This window comes from Diadema setosum, chromosome 13 (assembly GCF_964275005.1).
Source record: "Diadema setosum chromosome 13, eeDiaSeto1, whole genome shotgun sequence".
Taxonomy (NCBI): domain Eukaryota; kingdom Metazoa; phylum Echinodermata; class Echinoidea; order Diadematoida; family Diadematidae; genus Diadema; species Diadema setosum.
In genome coordinates, this window is record NC_092697.1 from 8,883,907 (window position 1) to 8,899,176 (window position 15,270).

Here is a 15,270-nt window from a genome sequence, read left to right on the forward strand (position 1 = left end):
CCTATGACGTCATCAGCTTTCAACTTGTGTATACAACAAACAAATCACGCTTCAATCCAAACTCTCACCCTCTTCATTCTAATACAAGTGAATTCCGTGGTGTTCTTTTTTTTTTATATGTAGGATCGCTGTTGATATAAGATAGACGTAGGGTAGCTTTAAGTAGACAATTTTCTTGCTTATTTGAAACAGACGATACAGAGCTAAAAGGACTCGACGATGAAGTGATACGACTTACGGCAACAATTTTATGAGTGACAGACATCATTCGACAACAATGAGCAATACGACTAGGGCTGATCGGACAATGAAATCGATGACGACCTCGCTTTGTGACGTATAGATTCTGATCTTTCCTCTCTAATTGTCTGTTCGTCGAGATCGGGCGGTACCGATGTGTGGGTGGAAAACAAAGAGTGTCCGCCAGTGAAGATGGCGTAGAAATTCGTGCAGAAGGTCTGACTGGAATTTCTGCCTATTTGTGTGGCTTATACATGAAGTAATACTTATGCCTTTGTGCCGTGTGGTAGGTGTTATGAGTTTGCAGGAGAATAGGCGATTTTGTGATTTTAACCGTCATTTGTTATCATTTGCACCTAGTGTTGATCGCTTTCTATTCTGTTGGAAAGTTACGCGTAGCTGCAAGGATTCGAGCGTTTGTTGCCGATCCTGAGATTGTAATTATTGTTGATTTAATTTATTGTCGTTCGACTCGTAAATGTGTGTATCTACCGTGAATTTACATGTGGACCAAACAGTGTCATGTTATTTATGTCCTAATTTATTTCGATTTGAATAAGAAGATAATAAAAAGGAGCAGATCAGTGAACATTATTTCCATCCTGTCTCTTTTTATTGTCATCGTCATCCACCATATAACTTGTCTATAGGGGAGCATTTCATGAAGCATTTTGTCAGATATTTTTTTCTGACAATTTGCTATATGCTGCTGAAATCCTTGCATCTGATTGGTTGAGAGCAAATTTGTCATGACAAATTTGTCGGACAAGATGCTTCATGAAATGCCCCCAGAACAATTTACGTCAAAGGGGTGGGGCTGTTGTTGTTGCGATGTGACGTCACGTCAATTTGCAAATGGCAAACATATAGGATTTTCTTGGGGTAGCTAAGTAGCACTTGCTAACGTGAACATCCCTCTAGCCTCGCATCCGATTACTCAGAAACAATCCACCTACATTACCACAATCATCGGGTGCACTTCACGAGTTCGATACCCACGAACCATACAGCTCACGAGTTATACAGCCCATGAGTCTGACACTACATGTATAAGCAAACAAGGCTTACGAGACCGACACATTAATTCCCGTTTTGTACATTCGAACTCGTGGACTTTTTTGCCTATAGTGTCGAACTCATGGGCTGTATGACTCATGGACCTTTTCACAATGTCGAACTCGTGGGCTGTATGACTCGTGGGTGTCGGTCTCGTGGGATGACCCCCAATCGTTACGCACACCATCAATACCATGCAGACTGCATATACTCTGTACTCGCCAACATAGCCACCATCGCCACTGAGCTATCGTAAGGGCAAGAAATTCATCACAAGTTATGAACACCATAACCCATTGCCACTAGTTGCATTCACAGCACTTGTAATATCATTTCTGCCAGAAATGTAGGTCTACATTATAAAGTACCACCACATCTGTCACCACCACGAACACCACGCTAACTGCGACATCAACACATCAACATAACAAGAAACGACTTAATATGTGGAATACATCCACTAACATTTACATACTCGTCACATAACAGCACAACTTGCGTATTAACACAGAAACAGTGTAATCTCACCGACAGAACAAATGGCAACATAAATATAATCAGAAGATTAATACTATATACACACCCATCTCAACTGTACCTTCACCGATGTAATACTATGAACATGACACATACACACAACGCCAATTGACACCTCGAATGTAGGCCTATAATCATCAATAAAAAAATCCACACAACAATAATGTCATGTTGTGCCCAGCCATGGGCAAAACCATCAACGCAACCACAAAACTACACAATCATGCCACCAACTGACCATCACCAATGATGCCCATACTATTTACACATCTACTACAGATTAAAGATTAGAGAAAATCGCCATTGTACAACAGTCCATCATTCCTAAACTAACCCCACGGCAAACTATTAGGCCTATAATCTTATACCCACAACAAATAAACCAAACATCCGATGAGACGATGATATCCAACTCTTCACAACATACAAATGGACTCTGCTCTCACAAGCACAGTTACTATGACAACCAGATCCTAAGATGGATGCCCGCGCATCACCAAACGACCATCCACACCTTCATCACCACACGTAGATTTCAATATCAAACCGTCAACAGGATACCCACTATGAATACATCCGTCAATCCTATCATAGACCAACCATGACTACAATATCCACGACCAGCACCATGAGCCACGACTTCATGAATACCATCAAACCACACCACATGCCCACAATTAAATCACGAACAACCCAAACACCACCATGCTATCAGTATAATACAACCCACAGGCTTCACTCGCACAACCAAACCACCATCACGAACAACTGCACTCCCATTACTACACCAGCACCATCATCAACACCAAGGTTTATTATATCCGTGGTTACGCTCTAGGAGGTGGAAAGGTACATCATTGCCTTAATGGCACCACGTATACACCACTACGCCACTAGACCTTTGTATGATCACCACACCTATGACTGTGTAAAATCAAAACGGCACTAGTATACGCTTAATGTGGATACATTTGCACCATCAAACGCCGTCATGACCTCCACCCTTGACAAAGTCGATGTACCATCAAACTAACCACATAACCCATCACTTACATGTCTACCTCAAACCCGTAGAACCATTATGACAACACATCTCATACCCTCAGTCCATTACCGTAATCACAACTTCAACCATTGCCAATAACAACATCAATGGTTTCGCACAAGCTTCAAAATTATTACTATAACAGTTCCTTATCATATTCATAACGACTCCTTCACCACCAGACTAACACCATATCCACCACACACACTGGGCCCCATTTCATAAAAAGTTGATACCGATAGCAACTCTTCCTGGAATAGCAACTTCCAATAGCAACGGCCAATCAGGTAGCTGGATTTTTTTTTGTTACCATGACAATTGCCATTCCAGCAAATTAAGAGCTGTTATCATATCAACTTTTTATGAAACGGGACCCAGAAAACCTGCACCATCAATCCAACTCTGAGACCACCATTCTCACAGTACATTCTTACCATGAAGTGACCAATGCACCCACAATGACTGCACCACAAAATACATGTAATGTCAAACCATCACCGTGACTCATGAAATCAATGACTCATTGCCCACACTACCAAAACTACACTACCACCACTGGACCATTACCATGGCTAATTATGTCCATAACTATAACCACACCATCATACCATCACGATGACTCTACCATAATCATGACTATAACACCATCATTATACACCATAAAACCATCACCATGACTCATTGGCACACTAACAATTATACACTTTCAATCTACACCATGGAACCATCATAACTCACCATGCCTATGATTATACTGCACCATCAATCCACACCAGTAGAACATCACCATAACTCATCGTGCCCATACTTATACACAATTAATCTACACCAGCAGGCCATCGCCATGATACACCATGCCTACCATTATAACACCATAAATTCACACCATGGAACCATCAAGACTCATTACAACCATAATTATACACCACCAATCTACACCAGCAGACCATCACCATGATTTACTATGCCCACCACTATAACACCATCAATTCACACCATGGAACAATCATGACTCATCATAGACATACCCACATTTTACACCATTAATCTACACTAGCAGACCATCATCATGACTTACCAAACCCATCACTATAACACCATCAACTTACACCACGGAACCAGCATGACTCACCATATCCACAATTATACACCACTAATCTGCACCACGAAACCATCACCAAGATCCCTAAAACCCACCACTACACTCCAACCATCCAAACTACACCATCACCAAAACCCCTCAAAAGGCAGCAATAACCCTACCAACACCACCAAACCATAACACCATGACTGATCTCATGTCTTCATATTAAACCTTCACCACATTCAATCCCAGCTTTCTTCTTCTTTTTTTTTTTGTTTGTATAGCTGTAAGTATTTCAACCATTATTCATGATGAATTAAGCTAGAAGTCCCTAAAACAGCACCATTGTTTCCTTTTTAATGAGAAAATGACGTCACTTTTCTCACTTTCATCATTACCTCATTTCCTAATAATTTCCATCCCTCTGTAGTTGCTTCACAATCATCAGTCAGCTCACATTATTTACAGACAACACACAGGAGCGGATCCAGGAATTCCGTTAAGGAGGGGCGCCTTTACAAAATTAAAGGGGGTCACACACGCCCCCCCCCCATTTTTGCTTTTTATTTCTTTTATTTTAACAAATGAAGGGTTTGTTTGCAAAAACCAATAAGTCCAGTTTTGAAGATTTTGAAGTACAATATTTGTCATAAAGTACAAAATAATACCTTTTAAATGACATATTGCTCACTACATATAAAGGTATATTTTTGAAGTTATGGTCAAAATAAGCAAAAATTTTCTTATTATTCTCTTTATTTTTCTCGACCTTTAATGGCAAATATCTCCATTTGGCAAATATGGACTTATCGGTTTTTGCAAACAAACTCTTCAAATATTATAGGGGGGGGGGGGGGCATGCGCACGGTGCACCCCTGCCTGGATCAACCACTGCAACACAGAAATCAAGGCTACTGCCAACAAAGCAATGCCTACAGGAAATTATTTTATACACATAAACAAGGGAGTGATTTTTTTTATGTGTGAATGTTTCATGACCTGTTTGTCTGTGACTGCGTGTTGTTGGGCATATGGTACTAGTATCCTTTTACAGCAAAATATTTTCCCTCGTAATTTTTTTTTTTTTCTGCTGGTAAAGACTTGCTCCCAAATGTCACTCTACAACTGATGGATCTTGATTCACAAAACATGAATTTGTTCACAGGCACATGTGTACTTCTGCATTGTTTATTCATACATTTCACAACATTTGACAGAGAATGTGATGCAACATACATATCCACATATTAAAAAAAAAAAATCCTTCCAGTACAACTTCTCATCAAGTTATACAATGGATTATCCATAATAATTATGCACATACTCTGACATAACATGATTTCATTTCCAATGTTCTGACATAAACAAAGTGTACAGAGGTAAATGTACTAGCTACCTCAATACATGACCAAAAAAAAAAAAGAAAGAGAAACGAATAAAATACTTATCTGTCTATATTCCTTGCTTCTTCAAAGGACATGAAATTACAAGCATAAAAACTCTGATAGCATTTGCCACAATAATTTCTTCACAGTGTCTATAACATTCAAAGTATGTGACTGTGATGTTATCACACCAGTGAAACATTTGCTGACATAACATGTAAGATTCAAGCACGGGCATGTTCACACATGAACACACACTCGTGCAATTGCATTGATTTTAATGGTTAGCTCTCAGTCTCACCCAGAATATTGTGCTTACTCTAACAGCACAGAACTACGATTGGCACACGATGCGAAAGAGAAAGGAGAGATGGACAGCAACAGAGAGAGAGAGCAAGATAGATGGATGGATAGATAAGGGGGAGCAGAAAAGAGATGTTTAAAAAGGAACATTTACACTTGGTAAACATAGATAAACACACACACACGCAAATATTCTCACGCACCATAATTTCTCTTTCATTGTCTCGATGTAAAACGGGTAACACCTACCCACATTTTAGCATTGAGTCTCTTAAATGTGGCACAGAAAAAAAAAAAGAAGATACATATTTCAGAAAAATGTGCCCATAATCGGGAAGAAACAAGACCAGGTAACACATTCACACCGAGAACCATGATGATTTTCATGATGTGCATTTAAAAACAAATAATTAATTCTACCATTATTTCGAGATGATCAATCAATTAGAAGTAACCAAGGGCCTTGATGTCTCACCCAGCCCCTCCCCCCCCCCCTACATAAATCTACCATTCTTCAACACCATTAGCGTCGTCCTCCAACCTTCCTCTACAAATTTAGCACAGATTGACGTATGAAGTGCATTTTTTTTTTTTTTAAGTGTTGAGAGGCTCACATTCTAGGCACAGATTTTGATAGGAGAAATTGGTGATGGCCTTCTTTTGAGAACCTGTCACTGCAGCAGTGCAGCAACAGTGATCTTGACAATGATGTCGGGTATTTTCAGCCACTCTAAAACAACAGGGCACTCTCTCTGAGAAAGAAAGGAATAATGAGTTGAAACAAAACAAGAAAAAACATTGTATGGCTAAGTTGCCTATCAGAAATTGTTTGTTAAGAATCTGGCCATTTTGGACACAGATTTGATTCCAAAGTTACAATTCTCGGCTTTGCTGTTTATGCATACTCTCTGAGTGTTTATTACTTTCACACAGTCTATTTTCAAAGTTCACATAATAATTACGAGATGTTCTTTCAATGGGAAACTAGGTCAAATACCCTAGATATCAATGTAATTAAAAAAAATGTAATCAGTAGTCCCATACATAGCACAATACTAGTTATCTCTTTATATCAGCAAATTCATCTGCCACAAAATGACACAATTGATCTGACAAGAACATTGACACTGCTTGTCATTATACAAGTCATACATCTCTGTACATTCATTAAAAAACATAATCTAGAGCATTCAGAATAATGTGGTATATACAGTTGGTCACAGATTTGTCTTATCATCATGGCTATTAACAAATACAATGTACTGTGTATACTTTGACAGCATTTTGCTACCTGAAAACAAGTGCACTGTGGTAGGTAACACACCCTGAAATTCCCCAGGTAGAGTTTTGGATTGTGTTTGCGTCATAACTGGTTGCATGAAACGTGTTAGCGTGTTGTGAGCAGACTGCGTGTGTGTGGATTTTCAAATGTGAAATGTCAATGCATTTTTTTTTTCTCCCCTGTGCGACTGGTGTGGCGACTCAATCCACTGGGAACAGATTTCTTCAGAGCCCTAGACACACTAGATCATAACATGGGAGATCACAGTAAAACTGTAAGTGTAAGTTGCATCTCACCGATAGAGTATGCGTGCTGGTACATAACAAGCAGAAAATATAACCCTTGTGCGGCATTATATGACTTGCTCACAGTTTTTGACTGCACAGTCCATAACTTTCACCCGAGGATTGCAATAGAACTACTCTAAATATGTCCCAAATGGTGCTCATGGAAAAGCCTTGATCAGTCTGCTTATTGATACAAGAATAATTTTTGATATTACCACAGGTATCATCTCCAAACACAAAACATGCCCACTGCTTGAAACAGAAATTACTACAAGGAGAATTTCAAAGTTATTCTTCACGAGCGAGTGGAAAGGGGAAAGGGAAAGGAAGAGAAGGTGAAAGTACTGGTGGACTCTGCACATTCAAGCATGCCTGCAATAATTCTGAATGTTTTTGGCATACATGTATCATAGCAGAGTTCATGACACAGGAACAGTCCCCTCTCAGGAGTTGAGATATCTTCCAAGCAGACAATATACAGGGTCTGACGCACAGGGATATTCAATAGCAAAGATTGACCGAAATTGCTCTCTCTTTCTAACAATAAAACATTAGATGCCTAACCAGCACTCATTACTAGAGCTCAGAGTTTTGGTGGTTTTGGTCACTTTGTCATTGATCTCTAGCCATTTTTTCCATATCGATGTACAAACAAATCTTTCTTATCTGCAATATGATTTACTGCAAAATACCAAGCCAGCACAAATGTATGAGGGTGTGCGGAAACACAGTTCATCAAGTTTGAATAAACTCAGATGTAGTATAAACTGAAATCCAATGAAGAGAAAGTGTCAACCTGAGGAGAATCAAGAAAATTATTATTTTTTTTCAACTGATATCGGGACACCAGCAATTAAAAAGTCACATAAAATACTAATGTCAAGTTACGAGCACTGTTGAAGGAACAACGTCACAGAATATGTGCATGCACAGAACAGCGAGGCAATATTGTCGGCTGAGAATGGTAAGGGCATTAAGTTGCCACTAAAGCCATAGTGTTCGAGACACTTCAGCGCCCTTCTCATTCTCTGCCGACAATATTATCACACTGAGGAGACAATGATTACTGACAGGATCAGCCACATCAAATCAATACACACGCACATAATTTGCAAATGCTAGTCTTACACAGAGGAGATAAGCAGAGGTAAATGATACTTGTCAAGAGCTCTTGTGGAACTGCTCTGTTTCTCTTTAATAATCTAAGCCCAAACTTGCGTATTATCAAAAGTTTGAGGAATAGAGTAAGTGGCTGTCACATAGGGGGTCTCTCCTTTTTTCAGCATAGAATAAGAAGTACAAGAACAGCAATGAAAATTCTGTGTGTGTGCCTCAAGTACATGTACATTCTTGCGTGTGTTTGATTGGAAGGTGGGGAGGCGGTGTACCCACTGGTGCATAAGCATACAATGAACAAGAAAAGACTTTTATGCACCATCACAAAGCAACATACACACAATGAGCTTACCTCCTGAGAAAAGACATGCACAAAGATTTCTACAAGATACTCTTACATTGACATAAAAACTTAATCCTGCATACTAAGTAATAATCCTCCCGAGAACCAGTGCATAAATTCAAACTCTCTTCCCTCCCCATCCCCCCCCCCCATCCAAAAAAGGAAAGATACCAGGTAAATGAATGATATTGGAGGATCGTTCGCAAACAGTGATACAATATTACCATTTACACTGACACTTTTCCATGGCAATGAACTCACAGCGACGTACACAAGAGAAAGACGACAAGGACACTTTTCTTGAGTTGGCAACAATGAGGCTGACGAACATAGCAAAATGACAAACAGCTGCTGGAACTAAGACCAGGGCAGAAGTTAAGGCACCGCCCACCATCCAACTTGGGGGAAAAGTGAGGTGGGAGGCGGGTGCATCACAAAAATGACATGCAAAACTCATCGCATTTCATAAAGGAAGACAAGGAATTCAAAGTGCACATAAATTGCGTGTAGGTGACATCATATTCTGCTCTAGACTGACATGAACAAAAGCCCACTCTTGGAAATATTCACAATACCATCTTTCCAAGTGGTACTCCATACTGTCTCCCCCCCCCCCCCCCCCCCGCCAATTTCATGTTGCATTGAAGTGCTTGCCCCCAGTCATTATGCAAGGAATATTCAAATCTACCAAATGCTCGAACAGGTGGCTTTCAACAGACAAACTGCCTGCACGACCGGTAACACTTGATGGTATGTTGGGTATATCTCAGTGCCACAACACACAAGGATCTCTAGACTAGCATGGGAACCGTCTCTTCATGATGAAGCTATGTGCAAAAGACAGAAAAGACTTCTGAAACAAGAAACTGCCCCCCTTCCCTCCTCTCCCCCTCCCCCTCCCCCCCCCCCAACACCCATCCCCAGTCACATTGCATCATGGGGTACGCTACCAGCAGAATGTGCACTGGAAAAGAAGCAGGGCAGGCAGAATCAGCGTTCCATCCCAAATTCCTACAAGCAGCTTTCTCGCCACATTGTCTCTTTGAAAGTGCAGTCAACCACAAGCCTGAGGATTAGGTAATGTTTATTATGGTCAATTATCTAAGTCTGTGTATGTGTGAGTGCGCTTGTGCGTGTGCGTGCGTGTGTGTGTGTGTGTGTGTGTGTGCACACACACATGAGTGAGTGTATGTAGACATGTATTTGTGGATTTAGGCATGTGGTGTGAAGTCTATCAAATGCATCAACAGAAATACACACAAAAAAGAAGAGACATTTGTATGTTACATCATAGAGCATCATTTCCACAAAAGATCTGCCCCAGTGCTACAGCAGCTACCTACAAAGGGATAGCCCCACATTCCTTCCAAGTTTCTTCGTACCACCAAATGACACCAGCATTACACCACTGACATTACCAAGTGTGAGCATTAAAAAATAGACTCAATAAAAAGGTAAAACTTTGAAAGATGCACAGTGGATCCTGGCAGGTGAGACCATCACCTTTCAGGAAACATCTTATTAAAGAGCAAATTGCAGATCCTCATCAAATCATGATAATCTTGATTAAATACGCGTGCAGATACAATACTACAGGTGATGACTGTGAGATAGATGAATAATGATAAAATCATAATGACTAAAAAAATTGTTCCCTCAATACTGACATACGCTCACAATGTTCAGGTCATCTGCTAGCACACAAGACACATGCAAACCGTGAACTAGTAATAGTCGCGAAATAGAGCAGCAACAACTTCATAGACTTTGTACACTGTGAACACCATCTCTGCTTCATGACTGATATCTAATCTCATTGCAAGAACGCCCTTAAGTATTCTCCAGCGTTTGTGCATGATCTCGGCAACACATGCCACAGTACAGAGGATAAAGAACCACAGTCAGGAACAGACAGAACAACAAACAAACTTCCACAACCCACATCAAGAGAGAGAGTGTGTGTGTCTTTTGGTCGACACTCGTCATTTGGGCACAACTTTTTGATTGATTTGTGACCACCATATGCTCTTTGCAGCTGTTACTGAATTTTTAAGTCTTTACTCTGTTTATCGCAATATCAAGAGCACTTGCTTGTCTTGTCGTCATGATACTGTCGTAATGCACTGCACTGTCATATAAGTGCAGTTTTCACATTTACGTAAATGTTACGTCAATGCAAACCATGTGCAGTAATCTTTCGCTTGATTGTGATGCGAGTGTTGAATAAGAACCATCATTGAACAATGCATTGCATTTTGACTTCAGTTTTCGAGTAGAACCATAATATCAAAAGACAATAATGGTTGGGAGATTTATCATTTCCAGCGCCCTGATAACACAGGATATTTATGTTTTCATTTCACAAGATTCATTAACGGAACTGACATTACAATGTAGATTCCTGGAGGTGGCTAAAGGAAGTTTTCACAGGGTGTCAGAACACAATAACAATTTAAGCCATGCAGGGAGCAAAGTGTGCCTGGGAACAAATCACATCACTAGGTAGACTCATTTCCACCTGAATCAAGAACAAAATTGACTAAATTTCTTGTCATCAACTTGCAAGTTGGTCTCTTTTCATAAGTAAAAGATCTTAAAGGGATGGTACAGTATTGGTGGAGATGAGAATTGGGCTTTCAGCTTTTTGCAAGATACCAAGAAACACTTATGAAATAGTACAGAGCATACCATTTTAAGAGGAATTCAAAGTTTATTTGATGAAAATTGGGTTTGGAATGACTGAAACAGCCAAAAACAAACTAAAACAAAGCAATCGTAATAAAAGGTGGCTCCCACACTTTATGAGAATCACTCTGTTTTGGATATCTCAGCCATTTCAAAACCAATTTTCATCAAATAAACATTGATTTCCTCATGGAATTACATGCTCTTTTATATTTCATAAGAGGTTTCTCATTAGCTCACCCAAAAATGTTAGAAACCTGAAATTAGGTCTCAACCAAGACTATACGATCCCTTTAAGTGGACAGATTTGCGCACATATTTTGTTTTCCATTAACATGCTGTACATGCAAATATGGATCTCGAGAACCCTTCCGAGGGAAAAGGTTGCAATAGTCTACATGCTGTGAAGGCTGCATCAAACTCATTTTCACAAGAATAATGCTGCACACCAACATAAATAACCACCTTCACATCCCCCTTCCTTTTCTTTTACACTGATGTCTACAAGACTGACTAGTACTATAGACTCAACAGTTGTTTGGTTGCTTCAGATCTTTGGTGCATAAAACATAATCACACAAACATCACAAGAGGTATTCTACAAACAATGCCAATAAGTGCCACACCTCTGCAACAATGCCCCTCAAATACCCAGGCTGTGTGACTCTCACACTGACCAAACGGCTCTCAATATTTCTTGTGTTTTATTGGTTTGGGGATTGCATGGCACATGCAGTGCCCTACATTACTGATTGCCAAGGAGAGAAAAGTGTGGGTCTCATTTTCCACATTTAAAAAAGAAAGATGGATTGCGTGTAACCATAATAACCGATCATATGTCACATAATTGATGAAAAATATAATCATTATGAACACATAAAAAAAGAAAAAAGAATTAAGCACCACTAAAAAAGGTAATAATTCACATTCACGCATTTATTATTGTCTAATACGCAGTCTAATTATGATGTCCAAAGAGTATGCACAATTCAGAACAAAGCATTAACTGAACACCCAACTCTTTGAGGCACACCTTAATGATAGTGCCTCTTTAGTTTGGAAGTAATGTGCATGGAAACTCTGGACTGGGCAAAGTGCTTGCAACCTTCCCAAATAGGTTCTAAATGGATTGACTACCTTTTTATTCTGTTCTTCTTCCTCTTAAAAAAAAAGATAGCATGGATACAAGGCTACATCAAATTTCGCTGACTCTCCACCCTTAGTGTCCATTCCAGCCAAGTTTTAGAAAGCACAAGGTCTAGCACAAGGTCTAGCCCAAGGTCTTGGCACACTGCGTGCCACGTGCGTGAGTGTGAAGAATGGATGACTCAACTCTCCCCAATCCCACAGTCTTCCCTGATGAATTAGGCACTAGTCTCGTACAAGGACACCGACACTAACATCTCTCCTTTTGTGCAAACGCTAATGAACGCTGCCACCAAGGGTACTCCCTCTGTTGGAATGGCCTTACATGTACATTACCAATGGCAATGATCCATTATACATGCGAATGCACACATCAGACAGAAGCAGCGAAATCCTTGCGCGTGGCTAACTGGTGCAATGCAACCCTGGCTTGTCCACGCACTGGCTCGAGAATGGCATCACATATGATAGCCTCTGACAAGACACAGTTGCTACGGAACTGAAGTCAACGCACTCTTTATTCCTTTTTTGCCTTTGAATCAAGTCAATGCCATCCGAGACAAGTACTATCTGTGTCAAATGATGCAATCAATGTAGTGATGTTGCACTGATGCACTTACATGCAACATTGAGATGCCATCATTTTTTTTTTTTTTTTTTTTTTTTGGGGGGGGGGGGTTCTGTTTTGTTTTTCATCAATATATGGAATTTCTACACTATTGCCACCAATACTAATCAACAGCTTCTCGATACACGCACACACCGTAAGAACTTTTGTATAAGCATAGAAGCAGAAGTCAGAAAATGTATCATCACTTCTCACAAGCACCAAGGTTGATGATTCTTACCCACTCACACTTTAAAAGTAGTCCCCTGAAACTGCCTATATCAGACTGTTCATGCAATATGAAATGCACAAAGATATGTGCCAAGTGCAAGTGAACCCCCACACCTCACCATGTGGAATAGTACCCTGCCTGATATTTGGAGAAAGAAAAAGAAAAGAAAAAAATGCTTATGACATGGTGCGGTAGCATCTCATTTTACTGCCTTTCATTATGAAGCCATTAAAAGCCCAAGAATCCATCAGTGTGTGTGCAAAGCTGGAAATTGAAAAACAAATGTAAAATGGTGGTGAGGATAATGGATACTTGATGTCATGAACCTCAGCATGGAATATTATCCAAACATTCACTGAATAGCTCAAAACACACATACTGATATCTTTAATAATCTATTGACTAAACACAACACGTGTTGTGAAAATGGGGTGTTTTAGATTACATGGATTTTGACCAGGGATGCATTCACATTGTGAAAACATTTGCTAAATTTCACTCCTTATTACACAAGACAACCAGTACAAGTGATGATATTAAGACGACATACACAAGGCATCCAAGGGACTACTGTGAGAAGACAGTACCCCAGTGGCACTGGGATGGCTGCAAAATCCTGGGCTGAGATGCTCCAAGGTCCGCATCACGGATGATAGAGATAGCCCAAATGCATTCACATCACTGCACTCTGCTGCGATAGGGATGCAGCTCACCATGCCGACATGACAATCTAGACGTCCAGGAGACAGGATTTCTCAAATAAGTTCCTTGGGGAATGTAGCTCACATCTTCCTCACGCATACACATAACTGCATCATCTAGTGCCCTGTAAGTCTGCACCTGTTGTGATGGCGATGCCATAAATACACACATAGAGGGAATATCTGCTAATCTTTATGGTCCATGTACCAATCAATGTCTATGGCAAGTCTTGAAATACACATCGAACAACCGGCTTCCGCACAAAGCAGGACATCTACTGAACTTTGGCATTTAAAGCAAAAGATAAAACAACATAAAAGCACGAGCAGGAGCAGAGCACCAACTCCTCGTTTGTACAGCTCCCCCGCACAGCGAGATGGATCACAAACAGGGAGGGCGACTTCTGCCGCCAAGGGTCTCCTGTCCTAACATCTTCCTGGGGCTTCAGGGGTTGGCCGGGTCCACTTTCGACGGCTCGATGCCGATGCTGTCCTCGTCCTCCAGGAGCGGGACGGAGAGGTCGTCGCTAGGCAACTGGAGGTTGACCAGCTGGACCGAAGGGGACTGGGGCAGGGCCGTGGCGTGCTCTTGGATGTTTGGCAGGAAGTAGGCGACGAGGAGCGAGATGATGACGAGGAACGAGCCGAACACGAAGGGCGGACCAGGCATGATGCTCTGAGATACGAAAAATACACAATACATATATCATAAATATATCGCAAGTTGAAGAATGCATTGTGCAATATGAGTATTAAGATACAACAAACACATATAACAATCAAACACAAATCACTATGCAACTATCTAGCAAAAGACAAATATTTAAAGAATCAAAACAAGACACAAATTCCTTAACAAAAGAGAAAAACAAGACATCAGTCATCATTTTCAATATCACTTGAAACTTAGACCACTAAAACAAACAAACAAACAAACAAACATGCAAACAAATTAAAACATGTGGAAGTTATGCTCTCATGATCGTCATTCACAAACATTTTTTGCTGGTATGACAAACAGGATGACAACCATATGCTGATATTCACATCTGTGCATATGAGTTCCTGTTTATCAAAACAAAATTTGATGTCAAGTGTGACGCACAAAATTATCTTCAGTAAATGCATACAGGTACATAAATATATACATAGTGTGAGCTCGCTTTGTTTGTTTGTTTGGGTCTCTTTTTAGTGTGTGCATTTTTCAGTAGTGTGAAATGA

General features: G+C 40.3%; 1 protein-coding gene across 1 annotated transcript in view; it reads right to left on the reverse strand.

The window, feature by feature from the left end:
- Nucleotides 1–10,954: 10,954 nt before the first annotated feature.
- The window catches only part of LOC140237295 (hippocampus abundant transcript 1 protein-like), a 28,585-nt gene continuing 24,269 nt past the window's right edge, over nucleotides 10,955–15,270 (reverse strand). Inside the window, exon 11 of the mRNA XM_072317236.1 lies at nucleotides 10,955–14,725. Within this exon, the coding sequence (XP_072173337.1) occupies nucleotides 14,495–14,725 (231 nt within the window). The 3' untranslated portion in view covers nucleotides 10,955–14,494. The remainder of the gene's footprint in view (nucleotides 14,726–15,270) is intronic.